Below are 24,356 nucleotides of genomic sequence, written 5' to 3'. Positions count from 1 at the left end.
CTGAGCATGGCTCTGAAATTAATGTTGAAGGGCTGAAAGCTGGAAAGCCTTAGAACATACTTGACTTGATGTTCTCTTTAAGATCAGACTTTAAAATCCAGTTGCTCTTTCAAATGGATTGGTTAAATAAAAGCAATGTTTAAGAAAAAAGAAAATCAGACCCCTTAATTTTGACACAAGGATAGTCCCATTCCAGGGATATTTATCAACAAACACTGTGGAGCGTTCCACTTTTTTGACACACAGTGTGCTTTCAGTGTTAATGTTCCCTTTAGTTGTTATTTTACACTGTTTTCTGGGTCCAAAAGTCAGTAGGGGTTTTAGATATTATCTCCCAATATCTCTAGATCAATAAATTTAATAATGACATTATTATTATTATTTTAGAGATGTATCACAATGGATCTAGAGGTCATTAACCAAATAAATGGATAGGTAGCCTAGATGCTTTCAGGTCTAGGTCTAGATCGTACAGTAAGCAACATGTTGCTTCACAAACAAAATGCTCTTTAGCTTTCGGCAAAATCTATTTCTCTCCTGCCCCACTCCCCCCCCCCCCCCCGCCTTCTTTTTCCCTTTCTCTCACCACAAAGCCTTCTGGATTGAGTAGAAGTATTTGGTCACTTGCTCTTTGACCCCAGAGTCTCCTGAGACTATATATTCATTTTAAGAATGAGTCCCTTTAGTTACCTAAAGTGTCCTCAGACGAAATCGTTTCCAGATGTTTACAAATCTTTCAAGGACCTCGCCACACAGTTTTTATGGCTGAGTGATAAAGGACTCCACAGTGTCTGGTCAATTATAAAAGACGGATCAAGTACTTATTGTGAAATAACTTCCACTGGGTGACTATCTGCTAGATGCTGGGCACAGAGCTAACCAGGTTCGATACATTATCTCATGGGCTGCTCACAGCAACCCTATAGGGATGGCCTTGTGACCCCCATTTTAGAGAAAAAGGAAGGTGGGGTTTCACAGCATAAGCAAGTGAGGGAAAGGGGCGCTCCACCAAGCCCACCTTCTTAGCCCCCTAGATCCTGCCCCTCTCTCGTGCACGGCTCTTCTCGTGTTTACTTAGAAAGATCAAGAAAGACTTCACCAAGGTCCTGGGGCATCTCTGCGCATCCAAAGAAATTTCCTTAAAGAGACTAGAGAGGGAAGTTTGTCCTCACAACCAGTACCTCCCACGGACTTGCTCTCGGAAAATGAATTCAACAGACTGGAAAAGTCTGATGCCACAATTGTCTCATTACTTAAAAACCAACTTTCACCTATGGGGGTTGAAATGTGCCTGTTTAGTGTTCATACTGGTCCTCACTCACAATATTCTGACTTGTAAAGAAAAAAAAAAAAAGCTAAATGGCCAAGGAGACCTTTATTTTTTTTAAAGCTCTTTATACCATAGAAATCATGCTTTGTGTTCACGTGTTCCTCTGAAAAGAGGCTCCTATGATATTAGCAATAAGGAAACTTAAATCCCTTGCATGTGGGGTGGGGATGGGGATGGGGAAAGGTCCAGCCAATTCTCGATTGTTCTAATTAACGGAGAAAAGCAAGACATAATGATTAGAAGGCACTCAATGAAGGTTAGTTCCATTCCCCAAAATGCAAGGTAGTCAAAAAGCCGTATTTGTGCTTGGAAAATATTATATCGCGTCTTTGTTTTCGTTTATCCAGGAGATATACATTTCTAACGCGTTTTACCTAGGTTTCGTTTCCCATGACTTCTGGATTCTCAAAGTGTAGCCCCTCTGACCATGAAATGAAGAAACTCTGGAGTGTGCAAGTTCGAGATGTCAACTGCAGAATTTAAAAGACTCCACCAAAGTGGGAAATCCATATGCAGGCAATTAAGAGGTGACGCTGTTTGTTCTGGAAATGTCTCTCATAGAATCCACTGCACAAGCGGCTGCAGCCGCTGGTCTCCTCTCTGTGTTAAATGTCATCTATTCATGCCACCCTTTCCTCTGTTCTCATCAAATAGCTGCCCCCCTAGGGCTAGAATTCGAGAGTGTCAGAAACTGCTGATCTTGGCAAGTCACATTTTCCTCCGTCCCCACTCCCTGAGGTCCCGCGGACCTCTCAGACTTTTGACCTTGCTGAAAACCATGCGATTATTTGAATGGGAAATTCTCTCCCCCACTTCTTCCCCCACCTGGCACCCCTCCCCACATCTGTCCAGTGCCTCCATGGCTCCTTTTAAAGAAAAGCTGGGTTATAAAACTCAGAGCTGCCCACTTTTGCCCTCTTGGTTTTTTTTGGTCCTCTGAGCCAGTATTTTTTTCCAAGCTGCCATTCTCCACTCACCAGACTATATTTTTAAAAAATATCTGGAACACAAACAGCAACTTGTTTTTTGTACCCTTGACTAAAAATCTACCAGGCCTTTTTTTTTTTTTTTTGTATGGGATGTTGTTTCAAATCATTTTTAAGTGAGTTAAATGCTGGTGAAAGGTGCCATATTGACAGCCGGGAGGCGGAGGCCTATATTTTTAACTCCAACAGAGCAAAGCAGAGTCAGCGACTGCCAAGGAAATTCACAGGCCGCTCACCTCCTGCTTGGAAAGGCTCTCGTGGGATTGAACAGGTACGTGTCCATTTGACATTTGCTTGCTTAGTGTTTACATTGTTCTTAACTCACAATATTCTGACATGTAAAAAAAAGAAAATTCTCCTACACCCAAGCCTCATTCAAACGGTGCCTCTTCCATGAGGCCTTTCTTCGTGTGTTCCTGCTCAGGATAAAAACTCTACCCTCTGAATCCCTAGCAGTTTATTCCCCTCTTGTATATTCGAACTGTACAGTCATGTTGAGCAGACCTCAAACCATAGAGTACATCCTTTCTTCCATATCTTGCCCCTTTAAGGCTCCATGGTAAAAAACAAAAACAAAAACAGAAAAATCAAGCAGGCAATATCACTCCACTTTACAGATAGGTACTAGGGGCCTAGAGGGGCACACATAGGCAGAAATAGAGGTTGAGTGAAACGCTAGATGTTTTGATTGCAAATTCCAAATTCTTTTATTCTCCATCTGTGAAAACAAATATTTTTTAAGCCACCTCGTCTGGGTGAAAGCACTGTAATTCCCAAATCATCTGCCCTCGAAATGTGCCTTGCAGATTGCTTCACAGATCCCCTGGCTGGGAGTCAGCCTGCTGGGGGCTGTAGAGCTGTCCCCTCATCAGCTGCTAGTCCAGACGTGGATTGCCCTTCAACAGGACTTCCCAAGCCGGAGCTGACCAGGGCCAGCTTTCCCAGGTCCCAGGCCTTCCCCTCCTCGCACTGTCAGTTGTGTCCCCCTGTGACAGGACATGTGTTGGACTGGTGGTTCCAACCACAGTTGCTATAAGCTGGTTTAGCCTGACCCAATTTCCTCTGTTCCTTTTTGCAGGTTATTAATGAAGACATTAGTGGAAAGCTCAGGAGAAGAGGTATGCCTAATAAAACTTCAAATAAGCCCTGGGGTAAAGCCAATATTTCAACCCCAGGAAAATATATGGATTAATTAATTCCTCGGGCTACACAATTAATAAACTGATCCCCTCTGACTTCACGTCTGGATGTCAGGGGACTGTCATCTTGTTCCAAGATTTAGTTTATATGACGCCCATTTTCTCTTGTCAAATATTGAACTCTTCTTTGTGGTCTGTTTAATCGATTATGTAATTATAAGCTTACGCTGACTCTAACTTTTCATTTGCCAAATTACTTGAAATAGGAAACGTGTTGGAAGATTTGGAACGCTGAGGAAGATGAGATAGTGAAGCATTTTTTAACTCTCGTGGTGCTACAAACTGCAGAACGCTACAAGTATTTGGGGTTCAACATCCTCTTTAAAGGCAAGAGGTATCTATTCAAAGTTTCTTCTGATAGTTTTCCAGCTAGTGGTTTCTTACAGGTTTGAAATTCTCCCTACTGTCTGGAATCACGCCTGGGTCATTGTAAGTTCCATCTGTCAGGAGCTATGAGGAAGGATCTGACCGAGCCCCTGTGTGACAAAATGTCTGTCCTGACACACAGACACATAGAATGAAAGACAGGAAGAGGTTGGTGTTGCTGGTAAAATTTGAGTTGGTTCCACCCGGTAGCTTGAGGTACCGTTGAATGACGGTTTTGGAGGATCGGTGATACCAGGATTGGACGTGTTCAAATGACACTGAAGGTAAGCTATGTGAAGGCCAGCATTAGAGTCATCTCACCCAGTAGATGCAAGAGCCCATGTCACATGCTACTCTAGCATCGTCCGGAGCGTTTGGCACAGTGCTGATGCAATAAGGATTTGTTAGCTGAATGACCGGTGCTATGTAGAATGTCCTGGTTTCTGCTCACCTTAAGTATGGTTATTATTTTATTGTTTGCAGAGAAACCCTGACTGATTTCTGACCCTTGGCTGCGTTCACGCAGGCACACGAAAGGGGAGGCATTCTGACCTTGGAAAGACAAATCATTCCTTCAGGCACTTCAGTTACACAAGTCTTCACATATCTGAATTGTAGTCGTTAGCAGGGCCGCCTTCTGATGTTTTGCTAAATTACAAAGAGGCTGCTTTTGCAGAACTTAAAACAGAATGCTTCCTTTCTGAGAAAATTATAGGCAGTACCTGAATTACAGGCTCTCTCTTTTCAAATAACAAACTCAAGGAAAAAATTGTTCCCATTTCACACCCCGCTGCCCCCAACCACTCGCTCGCCTCCATCGGCCACTTCCAGGGAGGTAGCCATAGAAAGGCTGCAAGTTTGAGAGAAAACCTGGGTTATAGAAAACACGGAAAAGATGAGGCTAAGAGAGTAACTGTCCTGGGTCAGCCCTCCAGGCAAGGCCCCTTTATCTACTAATCCAGCATGATCCCTGCCTGGCCTCCTGAACCCAGAAGAAGCACGGTCCAGGTCCCCATACCGCTGTTCAGCTCCCCACCCACAAAGCCAGTTCAAAATGCCATCATCTCTCACCTGGCCCATTACAAGAACGTCCGATTGCTCCTCCATCCTCCTCTACTATCCATTCTCCACAGAGAAGTCAGATTACAAAACTCCCCGGCTTAGATCTCTCCAGTGGCTTCCCATTGCTGTCACACATATGAACCCAACTTCTCACTGTGACCTACAAGGTCCCTATCACCTGCCCCCTCCATCTCTCTCTGACTTCATCTACCAAACTCCCATCACTCACTATCTTCCAGTCACATTGACCTTCTTTCTGTTCCTTGGACATATCAAGTTTGTTCCTGCCCCAGGGCCTTTGCACTTGCTGTTCATTCCTGCTGCCCGAGAGGTTCTTTACCCTGATCTCCTTTTCATTCATATTCCGGCTCAAATAAACCTGTTTCATTTCCTTTATAGAACTTATCATTATTTACTATTGAATTATTTATCTACTTGTTTTTATATTTACTTGTTTATTGCTTCTTTTTCCCAGGAGAACATAAGGTGTATGAGAAGAAACAATGTATGCTTTTCACAGAATCTAGGACAGTGATCAGCACACAGCAGGTACTCAATGCATACTTGTCAAACATACAAGAAAATGAGTGACAGAGAGAGTGGGCTGGGGGTCTGTTCTGCCATCATCACGGACTTAAGCCTAAGTCTCCAACTGTGTTTTATCAGCAAATCTCAGAAGATGGAGCCTTGAGGTGCTCAGGGTTTATTGAGGGTTTGTCCAAATGATGACAGTTCAGTACATTACTTCCCACTGAGCTGCTGTTCTGCATTTCTCTTCCTCACTGGGACCTCTAGAGAAGAGGGGTGAGTCAGATGATGGAGGCACCAAAACATCAGTGGCATTCTTTAAAAAACCCACGCAATGTGACCATGCCATAAAAGGAGGAGTGAGAGCTCACAGGGGGAGCGCCCAATTCAGACACTGGTAGCTCTAGATTTTGCCCAGTACTGGTCCGGGATCAATAAAGAGGGAAAGACACCCCTGTCCTCCTCACTACTGAGCCACTAGTCCACTTCAAGGATGAAGCACTGGCTGCTTCCATAGTCACTAAGTTCTATATGTCACACATTTGCTAGTCTTCCTGGGAACCTGATCACCACTTATCGCATGTGGAAAAATGAAATTCCCGTTCCAAACAACCAAAGAAGACTCTCTGAATCTTTCAAATAAAATCCTATCCTTAACTGAAAAAAAAAAAAATCTCATTCCCAAAGCAGGAAAGAATTTAATCAGAATTTTTGGACCTGTCTTTTTTTTTTCAATATTTTGATCCAGTATTCGACTTGACACAATTTAGAAGCCATGTACCACCTGTAAGGAAGATCTACATACACCTGATTTAATAATCTTCAATAGGCTTATCAAAAATATATTGCTATTTTTCCAAGTTCATAGCATTACTGCTTAGGGGGCTGGATGGCATGTTTAAGGTTGGGGCATGATCAAAATCAGGGCCTGGTCTTCAGGAAGGCTTTCTGGTTCACCCAGTCTCTTCTGAAGTACTATCTTCCAACTTATCCTTTCATTCAAGTTCACTGAGCCCCGTAATTAACCGCAATTTTGCTGCTTAACTATCCTAGGTATCCAGGGCCATCAGGGGTTTTCTTTGCAAAGATATAATGTTCTAAAGGATTATGTGCATTTTTTTTCATTTGTAATCCCAATGCACAGTCCAATACTACAGTTCTGTGTTCCCCTGAATGCACATCACAGAAAAGCCATTTAACTCAACCGTCTTCCAATTTTCTAGCCATTGGAGGATAAATGAAAGGATAATGGAAGATGGGGTATTAGAGGGGTGAGGACAACTTCTGGTTTTGTCGGGATCACCTTTGAGGCTTTAGACAAGTTGCTAAGTCTGAGCCTCAAAGCCTGCTTTCTAAATGAAGGGGAGACAATACCTACCAAGGAGCATTATTGTGAAAATAGAAACAGCGTAACTAATATAAACCACCCAGCACATTACCTGGTCATGATGGGTGCTCAATACATCTTAATTCCTTTCTTTAGCTCCCTTCCCCCATTGAAGGACCCAAAGACACCAGGTAAGTAGGGTCATTTCTGAGCTTCACAAATGTGAAAACTAACCCCAGTTACCTTTGCTAACCCACAAACCTTTGTTATCCCATTGACACCTTTTTTGACATCCTTACAGGTTAATAGGGATAGAGCCATACTTCATAGATACGTTATAGAAGTCAATGCCACATGAGGAATACTTCTGTAGAAGCATCATGCTTGCTACTTAGAGAACTGTATTTAATCCAGGAAGCCCAGCTGTCTTTGGTAACTGTTCCCCCCAGAGAAAAAACTCACCAAGAAGGTGAGTCGACCATGATAAATTTCAGGACCATCACAAACCAAGGCCAGCATCTGCCAGGCCTGAAATGTGCGATGTTATGACACTTGGTGAGTTACTTCTGACGCACTTAATTATGCAACAACAAGATTTGCAGGAGCAAAACCACACAGCTCCCGTGGGTGTGCTGCCAGTGAGCTCCACAAATGATTAAATACAAAATAAACAACAGCTAGCTGTGAATTATGAAGTTGTAATTCCACCAAGGGGGTTCCAGTGATGTCATAAACCACTGAAGCAAAGATCGTGTCACAAAAGGATCCCAGATGGACTTGGAGGCCTGGAACTCCGCAGTGCTCTCTGCTGCAGACAAGGCTCCAAGAAAGCCTTGTCCCTTGGTTTTGGCCCCTTCTCAGCTCCGCAAGGGCCCTCCTTCCTGCTTCTCTTCCTCGGGGTTTTCTGAAATCATATGAACCCTGCTTTCTTAAAGGTCGTTTTTTTTTCTAATTAATTAAATGGCCTGTCATGGAAGAGACTCTCCCAGCCCCAGCCCCACGCACTTTGGACAGCAATCTATGAATTGCATATTATACTTTGTTAGAAAGAAAACAAAGTCTGGTATTTAACAGAAACTCCATTTAGGATAAATCCATTTAGCGCATACCTTAAAAGGGGATATTTATGATGGAACTTTAGTACGTGCCAAGCGTAGTGCCCCACTAATGGAATTAGTTTGTCTTTAACCATGGCCAACTTGGAAAAGCTATGTTGAGATTTTCAAATACAACCTTCCCACAGTCACTTTCTGGAAAAAAAAAAAGCGAGGGTGGGGGGGGATTAAAACTTGACTTTCTCAGACCACGCAGGAGATAAGTAAACAAAATTGCAGAAAAATTAGAAAAACTGCTTTATCAACCATCAGAAAGAAAGGAAGGACTTTGTAAGGGAAGACGACACAAAACGCAGAACCATAACTTCCTGAATGTGGCATGCTTTCGTCTGAAAATCTTAAAGTTAAATTGCAAATATTTGTATCCGCGCGATAGAGTGCCCCTCTGGCACACGTTTTCTTCTAGAATAAGAGCCGAGATAACAATCACCTAAATTAGTCGTAGTTAGGATTTTTACATCCCCAATAATTGCCTCGAACCCCTTTTTTTTTCTTTGTTTTCTGTGAACCGCTGAAGACAGAGCCTGGCACCTAGTAGTAAGTGCTTTGCGTGTGCTCGTGTTCTGTTTCCCACGGGCTTGTTCGCATGTTCATTTAGTCAATAGCTGCCTATGGAGCCATCTACAGTCCGAAACGTGCTCTGAAATCAGCGATCTGCCTGTCTGCCCTCGTGTTGGAAACTTTCCACATCTGGTGGAGGACAGCAGACTGAGCTTGGGAGGAGCGAAGGACAGAACACGCGAGACGAGATGCGCCAGAGGACACTCAGACACGCCTCGACAGCAACGCCTGCGAGAACGCGCTCTCCATCAGTGACGTCAAACTGCGCAGTATGTTGAAAATCACCTGGGGTGTTTACAATGCACACGGTTTGGGGAGATTCCGATTTCCTGAGTGTGGGTGGGCCCTGGAATCTGCATTTTTAAGACGCTTCCGTTCATTGTGACGCAGGTATGAAGCTCTAGGAGATGAGATTGTGAGCACATTCGAGAGTCAGCTCACCTGTGATTTCTTTTTGTCCCTTTTCTCGACATCATTAGAAATGAACCGCTCACGGGAGAGACACAGAAGAAAGAAATGAAGAAAATAAGGACCAAAGGCAAGTCTGCCTGGATGAGGAAGGCCTGTGTGCTCGCTAAAGGAGAAGAGGAACCCGGAGTTACCTGCACTCCCACTTCAGAAACGCTACATAATGTTGTAAAGCACATACAGCGTTTTTAGTAAACATGCACGTTTCCATTATGTCAGAACGCATCGACCCAGCACAGCTGAGCTCCTAATCCCTGACGAATGTCCACTGATGGTGTGTAAGGGGTAACCTGCCTCTGCGGAAGCCACTAAAACATGCGGTAAGCTGCTTCTCTAGACCACAGTCACACTAGTTGTGCAATAAACTGGTATCTCAGTGCCACACCCACAGTGACCCACTTTTTCCACATGTACCACCAGTGAGAGCCGTGCCGTCTATTACTGAACAATGCCAGGGAGAGTTAATTGTTAATTGCTTCGCAAAAAACAAGACCCCAAAATACAAGAGGAGCCCTGGATGCTTCATGATGTAGAATTGCAGTCTGTATGTCTCCCAGGTTTATCAGATTTCAAAGCAATACATATGAAAGCAGGTCACATAACAAACTGGGGACAGAATGTTTATCTTACTCGACTGGTTAGGAAATCTAAGTTGGCCAAAGAATGGCAACTTTATGTATAATCACAGTCAACATGGTGAGTGTTACTCATGTACAAAAAATTAAGTAAACCCCACAGAAATCTCCAAGGAGTGGTAAGACAGTGCTATGTGAGGGACATTCTACTACAGAGAAAACTTCACGTGGTTGGTTGGTCTCCTGGAAACTTCCTGGCTGTGTCAGGTGTGGGATAAGAAGTCTTGACACCTCGTGTCCTAAGCACATGTCATACATTCTCCACTAAATTCAGTGGTTAAATTGAAGGGAAGGCATTTGTCTTCCGCGATGATGAATAAAACAAATGGAAATATGATAGGTTCGTGCCATCTCAAATTTTTAGAAGATTTGCAGTACTGTTTCCTGCAAAAGAGGGGAAGGGTGACCTGAAGTTGACAATGATAGGAACTTCTGGGCCAGACTCCCAGCTCGGCCAGGCACTTACACTGTGGCCATATGAGGGCCCCTAAAAATCATAAGGCATCAGTTCCTAACTGTAGATAAAAAATGGATGTCTACTTCATCAGTGTGACTTTTGGAGTATAGGAATATTCCCAATTTCAGTGACATTAAATGGCCTCCAGCAGCAATTGGGAAACCAAAGTGATTATATATCCAAGCCTAGAATAAGTGATACTTGTCAGAGATGTGGAAGTGGGGAGCAGGAAAAGGGCAAGCATTTATTTGAATGCCTTCAAGGGGAAGGAAAGTAGGGTATTAGTAACTGCTTTGTTTATATTGTCTCATTATTCTAAACAACAAACGTGCGTGAGAGATGGTAACGTGCCATTTTTTACAGATGCAGAGTCTTGTCTAACGTCAACCAGCAAGTACAGTCATCCCTTATCCATGAGGCATATATTCCAAGACACCCAGTGGATGCCTGAGATCATGGAGAGTACCAAACGGTATGTATACTGTTTTTCCCTGTACATACATACATACACACCTTTTCACCTAAAGGAAGCACTTTGTGGCTTCTCTTTAGTATATTGGAATTGCCAGCATCACTACTCTTGTGCTCTGGGGGACATGATTAAGTAAAATAAGGGTCACTGGAATGCCAGGACTGTGATACTGTGACAATCCATGTGGTAATTGGGATGGTTGCTAAGTGACTAATGGGCAGGGAGCGTGTGTCGCATAGAGATGGACAAAGAGATGACTCATGGCCTGGGCAGGACGGAGCAGGACTTAGGAGATTTCATCACAGTACTCAGAATGGGGCACTATTGAAAACGTATGAATTGTTTATATCTGGAATTTTCCAGGTAGTATTTTCGGATCCCAGTTGACCGCGGGCAACTGAACCCACAGAAAGTGAAGCTGTGGATAAGGGGGGGGGTCTACTATATGTTGTGCAGGCATCACTTAACCCAGAATTCTCTGACTAGAAAGGGAAATCCTTTGAAACACCTAATGCTCTTAATTCTAAATGAAAGACTCTTGCTTTCTGAGGGTTGGGTATACATGGAAGTGCATTCTTAGGTTTTGATCTTTTACTTGATGACTAAATTGAGAAACTCTCCATTTGATTCCTTATGGTGTAGTAACATACACACATTCAGCCCTTTGTCAGATATTTTCACACATGCAATATCTTTTTGAGCTCCTATAGTCCTGTGGGGAAGCTAGGCAGTGCAGTGAGATGCCTGCTGTATAACAACATGACCCAGAGGAATTAGAAGAGATTGCGTAGCTTGGTAGCGTGTTATGAAGTGGTGTGCTGTCTTCCTATTCTTACCTTAGTCTTGCTTCACTGGATAAAAAGGCATCTAAAAGAATTTGGGTAACATCAAAGATGATGGGATACAATGAAAAAAAAAAGGGATCAGGAGAGAAAGAGTCAAGTCACTTTATGGTAGTTCTCTAAAATTCTCCAAGCCACAGTTTTCTCATCTGTAAAATGAAAATTATTCTGTTAACCCTACCTGCTTCTTAGAATTGGCTTTCTAAAACCTAATAGATCGGTGTATGTCCTTAAGAGTTAGTGAAGCACTTTCATATTTAATCTCACTTTGTGGTTCCTATTTATTAATGTTATGAGTCTTTAAGACAAAGTAACTCATTGATTTATACCAAACAAACAAACAAACAAACAAACAAAAACAGGGCAAAGAAAAAAACCAGCAGTCTGAGTATATTAATTCCGTTCAAATGATTGCATGTTAAGGCCTACCCACACACTGCTGAAATTTCCTGACTGGTGAGGTATCCCTGAATCTCCAAACCAAAAAAATTCTGAAACAGTGCAGACAATAGATAGTCTCATCACCCTGAAACAGGGGAATGTTGGGGTAAAGAAAAGAAAAAAAAGATAGAAATTTAAATAGCACTCCATATATTCTGAGAAAAGGTGGTCAGACCCAGGAAAATCTGTTCTTCCCTGAGGGAAGCTGAAAACAGACCTGTGACAGTCCACCGAGCAGTGGACGGTCCTGTGTCTCTTGTCAGAAGGGACTCAGCTTTTGAAATACGTGTAGCAAAATGGCAGATTCCAGTTTTTGTGATTAATGAACTCAGTTGCATTTTATTTCTAAAATGTGTTGAGGATTCATCCTGTGGTGTTTCCTTGAACTTGAGGATTCAAGCTGAATAGTACACCTGGTTATGAGTGAGGGGCTCACTGGGTGAGGCCAATGAAGGGAATGGCAGAAACTTTTATTGGGCACGTGTGGTGTTTTTAATCCTCACAAATGACGATTACTCTCTCTGTTCCCACTTTCTCAGGAGGAGAAAGATTAATTAGTAAGATATGTCTAAGTCATAATTTAAAAATTGTGTTCGACATGATTTTATATCACTTGTGACTACGTTCCCTACAGACAAGATTTGCATTCATCATGCAAATGTTTTCATGTCAAGTTGAGAATGAGTTTTAAATGGACTTAATAATTACAATTTCTATTTTCTCTGTAATGAGCGCTTTAAATAAGGTCTGGGGTCCTGCGGACTTTCATGCCTGCATAAATGCATTATCTCTTGAGTTTTGTAAGTGCTTCTTGCTCTGTCAAAACATACTTCTGGATCCTGGAATATGTCAGTGTCCCTACCTGATCATTATTTTACCAGGTACAAAGAAATAAACGGCTGTTTTCCTTCTCCTTTTTATGCAAAAGTATGTCTGAGTCTTAAAACAGTTAATATGTGAAAATTTCAAGATCCAGGGATCTATAATAATAGAAAAATTTTCAGTCCCTTAAGATACTTCCTCCCCCACTTGTTTTGTGGCGCTCTTTCTTACTGAAGCATATAAAAACTAATTTTTTGAGCAGGAGCTCAGTTGTGGTCTCAGAATGTCCTGTAGGTATTATGCAGGCTTTTCCAGTTTCAAAAGGAGACATGTAGTCATGTCTAGGGAGGGTTCCCAGCAAGAACAAGCAGAAAAGAAAAAGAAACTGTTTACTCTGAAAGACTTGATTGCTGGGATTGTACCCACTGGAACTGAAGGATGTTGTGAAAGAACTATGACATCACAGCTTCCATAATTCTTGGGGAACTTTTGTTTGTTGTTTGTGTGTTTGTTTAATATTTCTGATGAGAGAAAGTGGGATACATGTTTGAGAATTTTCTTAATTTGGGGAAAACACAACCTTTAAAAATGGAATTAAAAAATTCCGCCAGTGATTAAAGAAAAAAATCGATAATCAAGAATGTTAATACAGAAATTGTATAAAAAACAGAAAGGACCTATTGGAACACCAAAGGATTAATTGTGTCCAGGGTGGTGAAATATAGGTGACTTTACTTTCCTATTTAAGCTTTTTAATGTAAAATAATACAGCTCCTAAAATGAGCGGTGTTGCACTTTGATATTACTCTTACAGTAAAAAAGAAAAAAAAAAGGAAAAGAAATTACTTGCAGGTAGAAATTGCAAAGACAGCAGAACCAGATTATACCCCAAAAAATTATCTATTTAATTTATTTGCTTTTACTGCTGCTTTCTATATACACTGTGGAATATGCCCTCCCCCTCCAAAAAGAAAGTCTATAATCTTACAAAATTCTCAAGATAAATTAAAATCATGAGTATTTAGAAAATAACTAAGCAATATTTGTCGAGCCGCTATTTATTACAGTAGGCACTGAGAAAGGGATGGCTTTGTCTGAGATGGAGCAGTCAAGGAAGGGGTCACAGGGGTGTATGCTGGGAAGAGAATCTTGAAAAGCAGCATGGGTGAGTTTGCAAAAAGGGGCAGGGAGGTAGGACATTTCAGATCAGAAGTCAGAGAGGCAGAAAGGGGACCAGAGCACGTAGCCTAGACTCACAGACATACTAGGGAGAAGTAGGGAAACTGTTGGGTCCGCGCGCGCGTGCGTGTGTGTGTGTGTGTGTGTGTGTGTGTGTGTTCTGTGTGTGTGCAGGCAAGTTGCTGGGAGCAGGGATGGAAATACAGACTATGAAGGATGCTAAAAAGAAAACAGAACAAATAATTTGGTCTGATATAGAAAACAATGAAAAGCAGTTGTGAGTTCTAATGAAGAAGAAAGCCATGATTTTTTTAAAAGATATATGTTTGCAAAAGAATGTACTGGCATTCATCATTCATTTATCCAGCAAATATTCTTTGATGTTAGAGCCACTCTGTCTATCACCTGCGCACAGGAGAGGACCAGCACGGATGCAGGGAGACCCAGCTAGCTGGGAGGCTGGGACAGCAGTGCAGGTGAGATATGGTAGATGTTTCAAAAGGAGATGGAGTCACGTGAACTTAGAAAGTGAACTTGGGATCGGGGATGGATTAGACAGAGGTATAAAGGAAGGCGCCAAGGATGGAAGCTCTTTCTGACCTTTACACCCACATGTTGTGATACCGGAGAATAGGGAAAGCTATGAGGGTCAAATTAGGGAAAGGGAACTCATTAGGGGCATGTTTTCTCGCTTTGGAGGATGAAGCACTTTTGTGATGTTCAAATAGAAATGTCAGTTTGGCAGGTAGCTGCATATATGAATCTGTAGCTCTTAGGGGACCCTGAAGCTATAGCCTGGTAGTCATCAGTATAGAGATCGTTTCTGAAATGGTGGTCCTAGAGGAGTTCTCCAAGGCCAAGGGTATAAAGTGGGAAGGGTGGCAAGGGGCCTAGATTGGACCTAGATTGGACAGGGACCCACTAAAGATGGTGAGCTCATTCTCTCACTTAGTAAGCATTTACTGAGCACAGGCAACAGTTTGGCAGGAGCCCCAGTGCTACATGACTGCTGTCATCCAGACCAGTATTGAGGGAAGTGGCACTGATAGAAATGGAAAGAAAAGTCGCAATGTACATAATTATTTCATGTCACCCCAGTCTGGAATAATGGTGATATATGTCAATGCCCAGATATAAAGGTTGGGAGTCAATTCCTATTTCCCTCGGAACTTTCAACTTCATGTATTTATGAGTTACTTGGAAAAGAAACAGCAGGATAACTAGTTCCCCAAGCCTCAATTCCCGAGAAGCCTCTAACGGGCTATTATACAATGAATTATCAGAGAGGAAAAATACGTGAAAATACCAGGTACATTGCATGTCATTGAGCTCAACAGCCCTCTCTTTTTCTGAGGACTCCGGAAAACAGCATGTAGGGGACCTCTGTGACTTCTGGCGCCAGTTTTCTCCACAGCACAGAGGTCTTGGACAGCCCATTGGGGCACAGGGAATGCAAAGGGGACAAGGACAGTGGACAGGAACAGAAGGGACCCTGAGTCCCCTACCGCCTGCCAGGCCCACACCAATTCTACTGAACCCTTTGTGCACTAGCATGAATTACTATGGGTGAGAACAATGGAAACTTGAGAAAATGTGCTTCTCTGTATGTATCCAGAGTTCTGGCTCAGCCGTTCCCTGTACTCATAGTCAAGCTGATTAAACTTAGCATCTCCTGGCGCGAGGATTTGATTGAGTTGGGCCCCTTACCCTTTGAGTCACATATCTGAATCCTCTTTGAAAAGTTTTGGCCTCCCCATATATATTTAGAGTTGTGGGAGAGCACCCCGTCTGTTTTTCTGCTTATTTATAACTCCACCACCTTCCAGGCACTGTGAGGTTCTTTAAAATATAATGCCATGACTGATGATGAGAAATTAAGTGGATTGGGGGGGGGTTTCACTCCCAGACAAATGTTTGTGGGAAGGCAATTTCCTTTCCAGTCCTGGCCTGGCGCTTCTGTTTCTAGCGAACCCCCAAGCTCAGGCTCTTGTGGAAGGTATGTACTAACCACCATCTAGCCTAAGGAGACAAAATTCCCATTCTGCCACTATGTGGCTGCCAGTACCGCCTAGTCTTGTTGTCCTCCAATGTCAAGGTGTGGTAAGGAGAGACGCAGAAAATTCTAAGATTTACAGAGAGTGCTTAAAAATGTATCCTCATATGTCCTCCAGTCTTGAAACTCTTTCCCCCAAAAGGGAGGATCCGTGAAGGCCAGGAGTCAGATCTGGGAACTAGAGGTGGCTTTGGGTGACCAGGCTGCAGGCACAAAAGACTGAGGGCGGCTCTTGTTCTTCTTTTGCGGGAAAGAGGGTTACTCTAACCCCAGCGTCTAAGGCTAGGGCGGCTAGTGTTTTGCCCTACCTGGAAACTCCAGGCACTGGGAGGGTTTCTGTGGCTGTTTTGTGGCCTCTCACCGATCCTGCCAACCCTCCATCTCTCTAATCTGCTCCTCTTTCTTTACACCTGGAGTTCATATGCAGAAGAGTCTCACCCACCTCCCCAGGGACAAACCCTCTCCTTCCCCATGGAACCCAGGCACCAGCCATAGCACCCACCGATGCCAGGTCATCCTTCTGTCCCTTTCCAGTTCACCCTGGAATCCTGAGCACTCTGGTTTCAAAGGAAAGGAAGGCAGACCGCCTACCAGCTATCTCCATGATTGTGTTAAAACGCACATGTAGCATTTGTTTATGTAGTCTCTGGAATATCTTCAGGATATTTATAGTTCCCATCTTTTGCTTCTTGTGTAGAGGGGTCTTCCAGCATGTCCCTCCTGTGGGAATCCACGGATGTTTGAAGGCAGGGTAGGTCCCAGCTCCGGCCTTGGAGGAATGCGCCCCCTTTAGGCGGGAGAAGGAAAGGAGAGGGCGTCTGGCTAGGCTCGCGGTACATCCCACCCGCGGAGAGCTGCGCCCCAGCGCTCTTGGAACTGGGAGCACAAGGACCAAGGGCGGAGGTGGGCATGGAGAACATTAAAATCTAAGAAACCGTGGGCTCTGTTTTAGAAGTTAAATTCACTAAATTATTGAATTCATTCTCCCTCCCCCACAACCCACCCCCCAAAAAGGTGAGATTCAAAGACAGATTGCTGTTCAGGCCCCGTGGGTCTCCCTTCCTGCGTGGGAGTTTCGATATAGTCTCTCCATACCCGCCCGTGAAGAACATTTCCAGTCGCTTGCAAATAACTCCACGAAAGCAGACAAAATAGGAACCAGAGGACCTATCCTTGTCCTTTCTCATAACTCGGATCTTGGGGATTCAAATGAATACACATTTTTCAAATTTATTTCCCATTTGGAGCTGAGTCTGGGGAAATCACTAATGGTAAAAATAAGCCCCAAAGTTCCTGGGAATTACAGCTCCCTCATTACTTGGTGCAGCAAAGGGGCTGGGACACCCAGAGCCCAGGGCTGTGTTCTGGTCCTAACTCAGACCCTTATTCCTGTATCTCAGTAGAATCCTTAAGACCTGATTGTCCTCAGAATCTTCTGAGAAGTCACATGTGTATGTGACTGATTTGTTCTGACATGTTTTCTTTCATAAAATTTCCTTCACCAACCATCATTTGTGTCTTTGTTCCCCTACCGTCTGTCCCCTTAAGAGTGGCTATCGCTCTTGCAATCAGCTTCCCAGATATTTTTTCATCAAGAAAAGTGGTTCCAGGACAAGTGAAATGTAATGATTTTTTTTACAAGTCTAAAACTTAAAAATCGATGGCCCATGATTCTCTGTGGCTGCCTCACTAAAGAATGTACTAAGATTCAATCCACGGGAGACTTTCTTACTCAAAAACGTCCACACGTGGAAAACAAACCAACTGACCCCGAAACACTGATGACTGTCCCTCCTCAGATGTCTTGTCAATGTTATCTCCACACTGATTGATTTAATAAGAAACAGCATATGCAGAGGAGAGGCGGCTGGGGCAGTTTGTTGATATTATTATTCCTGTTTGAGACGGTTGGGTTTTAACTGAGTGGTGTTCGCACCAAACTCCTTGATTTTACAAGAACCCAAATTCTTGCGGATAAATAATAATCTGTTGATGTATGCATCCTCTTTGTATTGTTGAAAAGAGAGGTAAGGGACACCAAAACGATAGAAGTGGTGCTCGCCCCGCATCAAATTAAAACGCGGAATTCGCAACCGAGCGCACCCAAGAATTACAGACCACCGCGCGCGCACACCGGCAGTTCCGTAAATGTTTGGACACCTAGTGGCCTCAGGGAGTTGGCTCTTATCAAATAGTTCCTGTAATGTCTAAGCTCTAGCTCGGAGGAATACTCCGAGGATCCTGTTGGTTAAACAAATGGCTAAGATGAGGGATGCTGAGCCCCCACGTTTCACGGTTTTTTTTTCCGGAACGGGGGTCTTCCCCCAAAAACTCTTCCGTCCCCCCTTGCAAAAAAAAAAAAGCAAAACGCAAGCCTTATCTTCTCTGCCAACACACTCCCCCGATTTCTATAAGTTGTACCTCCTAAGGTTTTCCCGCCTACTCCATCTCTTCGAAAGGGTAAAAAGGATACGGATTTCGCAAACGGTTAAAAGCTGGCACCGCCAGCAGCGGGAGGCGCGCAGTGGGGAGGGGGAGCCCGTGCCCATGCACAGATTTGCCACATCCCGGTACCTGGGCCCCGCGTCTCTACAACGGAGAAGGTTCTCCAGAAACTGGGGGTCAGCTTTGGTGGGGTGCTCTGCTGAAGGAGGGAGCAGGTAAATGGGATACAGGAGAGGAATTGTAAACGAAACACATCTTTTAAAATAAAAGACAAATTGGTCTAGGGGTCCTGCTCGTTGAAAATCTACAGATGCCATTTAAAAATGAAAAAGGGTCTAGGAGATGGCTGCTGACCGGGAGCGACCGGTGACGTAGGAAGAGAGCCTTGGTTCTGAAGATCTGGGGGGTTTCCGCGCGGGGTGGGATGAGTGGGTGACATCTTTCTTGCTGGTTTGGAGATGATTTATTCGCTCGAGTTGTAGAATCTGAAATAACGGCCCTGGGAACATGAAGGAACTGTGGGGACTCGTGTGACCCACCGCTGCCCGCCTGGGGCCCCTACGCCCTGACCTGAGCACGCTGTGGAAGGTCGAGCTCGCTCAGCCAAAATGCTGGCGGCGCGACGCCTGAAGTACGGAGAAGCGCTCCGAAGGGCCTCAGCGGGGAAGTGAGGCCCAGGTAGTACTGACAGCCGGGGGCCTCTGACTTTGCAGGCCGACCTCCCTGACACTTCCAACTCCAAGCGGCCCTTCGCTCCAAAGCGGTGGGAGTCACTGGGCTGCAAATTTCTCCAAATTATTAAGAGGAGACCATCCAGACCCTGCCCCTGCCTGTAAGATCAACAGGATTCACCACTTCTTCTTTGGACTTGACTTTAGAATTTGGGGATTCGGTGACCCCCCCTTCCCTTGATCGTGGACTTCACGGCCTCCTCTAAATATAATTTTTTTCCAGGCTACCCTTAAAACCATGTATTTCTGTGACTCCCCCTTGAGTCGAGATAATTGAGGCCCAAATTTAGAGTGCCAGCACCGGCTCCAGGGTCCCAAGGTGGTGCCACATAAGTAAATTTCTGGCGCCATAGGTGTTGCAAAAGCTGACTTGGGGAAATTAATTTCATGATGCAAATTCCAACTAGGGAGCACCCTGGAGAATGTTCCCGCTCCCCTGAGCGTTTCTCTGGCGAGGAAGACTTGGCGTGGCTGGGCCGGGTAATGTGGCGGCGGGATTGGGCGGGCGACTCCTCCGCGCCGCCGCGTTTACACCTCTCCCTTTGTGACAAATCAATTTCCCGCGCCGATGTGCTGCATTTGCATTCCGCCCAGGCCCGGGACCCAGCTGCGCCTGATGCACACTTAGCACCGGCTAGTGAGTGTGTGTGTGTGTGTGTGTGTGTGTGTGTGCGCGCGCGCGCGCGCGTGTCTAATTGACTTTCCGTCTACCTTTTTATGACTACATGTGTTTCCAACAAAAGGTCTTATTAGGACAATCTGGTTTCACTAATTTAGAGGCTGGGAACGTGGAAGGCAGGCGCTTTTTTTTTTTTTAAGAGTTTGTGCAAGTTCAGATTAAGAAATGACAGCGGTATGCACTGTCCTCCTAGGAGTAGGTCTGCCTGTTTTATGACCTGTTCCTCTTTCCTCTCCCTGACCGCCCCTAATCTAACACCACCCCCCTTCACACGCCACGCTCCCCCACTAGCCACTGGATTCCTAGCAGTGTTAAAGAGCCGTTTCCTTAAACCCTTTAAAGGTATTTGAACCTAGAAGTTTGAGAAATTGACGGGCCAGGAGAATCCATAATAGAGGAAAGAAGTTCTACAGAGAAGAAAGTTGGAGTGAACCTCAACCACGCGGGAAACAGAATTGCGGTGGGCAGGGCGGGAGATCACCGGGAAGCCCTCGCTTTGGACAGGATACTTAGCTCCTGTTTGCCAAGGCCCGCCCGGGTTATAATTCACAAATTTGCAATATTAATAATCTAAGATTGCAGGTGTACGTGGAGTCTGTCTCACGAATTAAAGCCCCAAAGAAAGTTTTAGGAAGGACCTGTTTCTATATCACTGGAAGAGTAAAAAGCGTGTTCTGAATGTTCCCCATCTCGCCAAAGAAGATTATCTTATCGATTCCTACTCTGCAGCAGACAGACTCTCAGCTGGCTGCAAGGGACGCCTGACTCTTGGTGAGTCCTCCGTCCCTAGCAGGCTCTGAGCCCAGCTGTAATCCTCTGCCTGGAGACACCCCACTTTCCTGATTTACTGCCCCTGTCTGACTGGAGGCCCAGCCGGCCCAGCTGGTCCTGACTTCCAAGTAGGCCACAACAGCTTCCTGGGCAACTTCTGGTGGGGGCCCAAGAACCAAGGACAAGGGTCCCCCCTGAGTGCTTATCACCCAACTTACCAGACCCTCCTATTCTCATTCCAGAGATGGGAAAGGAGGCCGAGGAAACACTGTTTCTAAAAGCAACAAATATTGTTAGAACAGGCCCCTCGCCCTCTCTGGAAAGCAAGGCCTGTCCCACATATGCGTGTGTGTGTCTGTCTGCCACGTTTCCAGCCCAGGTATACTCTGCATTCTACAACCCCCTTCCGGAATGTCTGTTGACCATAGTCCTCAAGCATCCTCTCCCTGGCTGGCCTCCGAACCTGTTTCCTTTCGAGGTCCACTCCCCACTAGACCACCTTACTCCTTGGAACTCAATTATCAAACGGGCAGGTTTCCGAAGGTCTCATCCCCTTCCCTTTGGACACATGGTCCCCAACTCCGCCTGCTGTCCTTTGCATGTCCTCGCGCGCCCCACCAGACGCCACGTGTGCAGCGTGGCCTTGGCTGCGCGAGGCCTGGGTCTGAGGAGCCATCCCTGGGTCCCCTCTGGTTACCTCACTGCCTCTGCCTCAGCTTCGCTCCGTACCCAGGCCACCACGAACCCAAGCTCCCTTCTCGTGGCATCCATTCGGAGCCAAACCTTGGGAAAGGCCAGCGTCCCTCCAGGCCTGTAGCACCCAGAGGCCGCCGTGGCCGGCCTGAGCTCTGGGCTCGCTGGGCCACCGGCCTTGGGCCTGCGTTGCAGCCCCCTCGCCCGCCCCACCCTTCTCTTCTACACAGCAGTTCCTTTACTACCCTGTTTTCTGTTGTGGGTCCAGCCTCCAGTGCTCCGAATAGTGATACATGTTGCGATTAATCTCTAGTCATAGCACAACACGACAGGCAGGATGTGCGGAATCAGGGGAGCTGGGCGACAGGCACACGACAATGCAGAATACTATGTTCCCTACCCTTTTGAGTTTCAATTTGCCCTAGTAAAACGCTTAAAAGTAATTATATTATTTCACAGTGCATTTTCTTGGAGCTAAAAGTGTCTATGCAAACAACTCAAGCTGCCGGCACGTGCAGCATGAGCAGCACCCGCCACCCCGGCACCAATACTCCACAAGGAGGCCCCTGCCTCTGTGCCTCGCTGGCACCCGGTACCTGGGAACGCTCGGTCTGCGCTCCTCAGAGCGGGCCATCCTTTCCCTAGTGACAGCCCAGGTCAGACTCCCCGTTGCCCTCTGCCTCTAGGAGTATGTAGGGTTAGAGGCCCCATTTCACTTTTGGCTAAAAAACCCTGAGGGGAGCCCCAGCCTGGACCAAAGATGGGCAAAAGACGGGCAGCTTGCCCGAGAAAGGGCTTCTCCCTGCGGCCTGGTATACAGTGGCTGCGGGGCTCCCACCACTGTGCCCAGGACCTGATTCCAGTCCAGTTGTTTCTGGGTCCCGTGGCTTTGTCTCTTTTTTTGAGACTCTGACAGTGGCTATGTTTTTGGAAAGTTATAGGATGCGGGAGGGACCCTGGGTTCCACAAGTTCCCAGTTTGAAGACAAAATAAGCAGTCAGCAGATAATGACGGGGAAGTCAGGTTCAGACTCTTGCAAACTTCAAGGAGGAAATGTCCAGCCCCGTGTCACCTGGGATGAGGTCGGTGACAGGTCTGTTACAGACTCGGGGAAGCATGGAAACACTTGGAGTCATGCCTTAAGGCACGGTTAATAACCTGAGGTGACATTCCCTGGGGACTCGATATCAGCCGGGGGAAGATGTGGAAGGGAGACTGTGCGTGGAGTTTTCTGGAGGCCTTGGGGCCAACAGGGAGAGCTCCTGGAAAGTGACACCGGGCTCCACACTGGAGGCTGCGTTTCCTTGCGCATCTCTCTGGAGCGGGATCCTGCGGGCCAGGAGCTGGGTTTCACCCTTAGAGGAGTCATTCAGACCTTTGACTGCGGGTGTCTCCAACCCATTTGCAGGTGGAGTCCACAGCAGGGGGCAGAGGGCAACTCCGGAGACTGGCCAGGCGATCCAGGGCGGTCCCTCCCGCATGCCCGGCCTCCGGAGCCCGCACGCCCTGTGCCACCGGAGCCGCGCGGGTCTTTGCCTCCTGTGCGCGGCGCCCTCCGCCTCCTGTGTCCCTTCTGCCCCCGACCCCGCACAGTCTGCACCCTTCTGGGACCCTTTCCCAGCCCAGCCCTGTAACCCGTATGCGGGGAGATCTGGCAGCCGTGCTCGCCCGGGACGCAGGGGCAGCCTAGGCGGCTTCAGCAAGAGTCCTCGGCGGGCTCTCGGTGGGCTCTCGAGTTACTGATCCGGACCACAGGGCCTCGGGGCCTCCCTCCCGCGTCTGCCCCGGCTACGCCCTCAGCGGAGCCCTCCTTTGCTTATGCCCCCTGCCCTGTCTGTGATCGGCCCTTCCTCTGGCCACTGCCACCGCCTCTCCTTGTCCCTGACTTTCGGCGGGCTCCAGCAGCCCAGCCAGGACCCCCGCCCCGGGTTCGGGACACACAGCCCTGCGGGCATGCGCCCCTCACTCACTGTCCTGCTGCGGGGTGTCGCTGCCGCTGGTGAGTCCCGGCGACTCCAGCAGGCTCCGGCCTGCCTCGCCCACGCTCTCGTCCGCCTGCGCTGCCACCATGTCCCCGGCTTCCTCCAGGTCTAGCAGGTGACTCACGGAGAAGTTCTTTTTCGCCTGCAGGGTGTCGAGGTTGCCCGCGCTGTCCAAGCGGCCGCCCAGCGCCGGTTGCCGCTCCAAAACGTGCCCGTAGCTGGAGGTCATGGTCTCCCCCTCCGATCCCACCCACCCCCCTCTTCCCGCTCGAATCAACACCAAACGCTGTGGGCGCGAGGGGGGAGAGGAGCCGAGTGGGGAAGAGAGAGGGGGGGAGTGGAGAGAGAGAGAGAGAGAGAGAGAGAGAGAGAGAGAGAGAGAGAGAGAGAGAGAGAAGAGAGAGAAGAGAGAGGAAGGACAAAAAAAAAGTGGAAAGAGGGCGGGGGACCCCCGTGTGCAGAGCACAGCGTTCTCCACCAGCAGCCTTTGACAGCCTCGGTTGCTTTCCTGAGGCCAAGTCCGGCGCGATCCAAAGAGATAATCCACACCAAAAAGTAAAACTCAAAAGCCACCCTATGTTCAAGTCAGGAGGAAAAAAATTCCTTCTGCCTCTCCAAAAGCGTCCACACGCACACACTAAAAATAATAGTAAGGGGGAGAGCGGTAAGGGGAGGCCAGCAGGGCGGGAGAGTTAGGCAAACAGGAGAGAGAGAGAGAAGAAGGGGTGGGAGAGGAGAATCAAAGTGGTTTTTTTTTTTAAAGGTTAAAAAAGTTATTCCCAGGCAAGAGTTCAAGCACCAACAGAAGAAGGCTTGTTCCAGCTTTAAAACATCTTCAAGAAAACGTGTTCCCCCTCTCGGCACTCCTGTGGATTCTCAGGAGTGACTAAGGTTTCAGGAGGAGAGGGTGATGTCTTGCAGATGTATTGGAGAGCAGGATTCTCACTTTACTTTTCGTTAGGAGAAAAAAAAAAGGGCTTCAAGAGTCCGAAGGAGGGTGGTGGTAGGTTCCCCCCCGCCCTTTCCCTTTTCTCTCTCTGTCTCCCCCTCTTCTCGCCGAGCTCCTTTTTCCTTCTCAGTTGGATCAAGAAGCTCTCTGGCACTTCAAAAGGCACAAACTGGCATGCAGAGGAGGCTTTGTAGGGAATACAAGAAAATTGGAGACCCCTGGGAGGGCAGATCTCGACTTAATAGGAGCCTGTAATTACGTGG

At 46.4% G+C, this 24,356-nt stretch overlaps 1 protein-coding gene across 2 annotated transcripts in view; it reads right to left on the bottom strand.

Annotated features, from left to right (window-relative positions):
- The window catches only part of PRRX1 (paired related homeobox 1), a 69,807-nt gene extending 46,118 nt beyond the window's left edge, over positions 1-23,689 (bottom strand). The window contains exon 1 of one of the 2 annotated variants that reach the window (XM_019647906.1): positions 23,133-23,689. In XM_019647906.1, the coding sequence (XP_019503451.1) occupies positions 23,133-23,373 (241 nt within the window). In that variant the 5' untranslated portion in view covers positions 23,374-23,689. The remainder of the gene's footprint in view (positions 1-23,132) is intronic. The other variant, XM_019647898.1, reaches the window with a different exon arrangement.
- Between the last annotated feature and the right edge of the window lie 667 nt (positions 23,690-24,356).

Source organism: Hipposideros armiger, unplaced genomic scaffold (genome assembly GCF_001890085.2).
Source record: "Hipposideros armiger isolate ML-2016 unplaced genomic scaffold, ASM189008v1 scaffold_6, whole genome shotgun sequence".
NCBI classification, from domain to species: domain Eukaryota; kingdom Metazoa; phylum Chordata; class Mammalia; order Chiroptera; family Hipposideridae; genus Hipposideros; species Hipposideros armiger.
The sequence above is the reverse complement of the archived record's forward strand: the minus strand, read 5'-3'. Positions and strand labels throughout refer to the sequence as shown.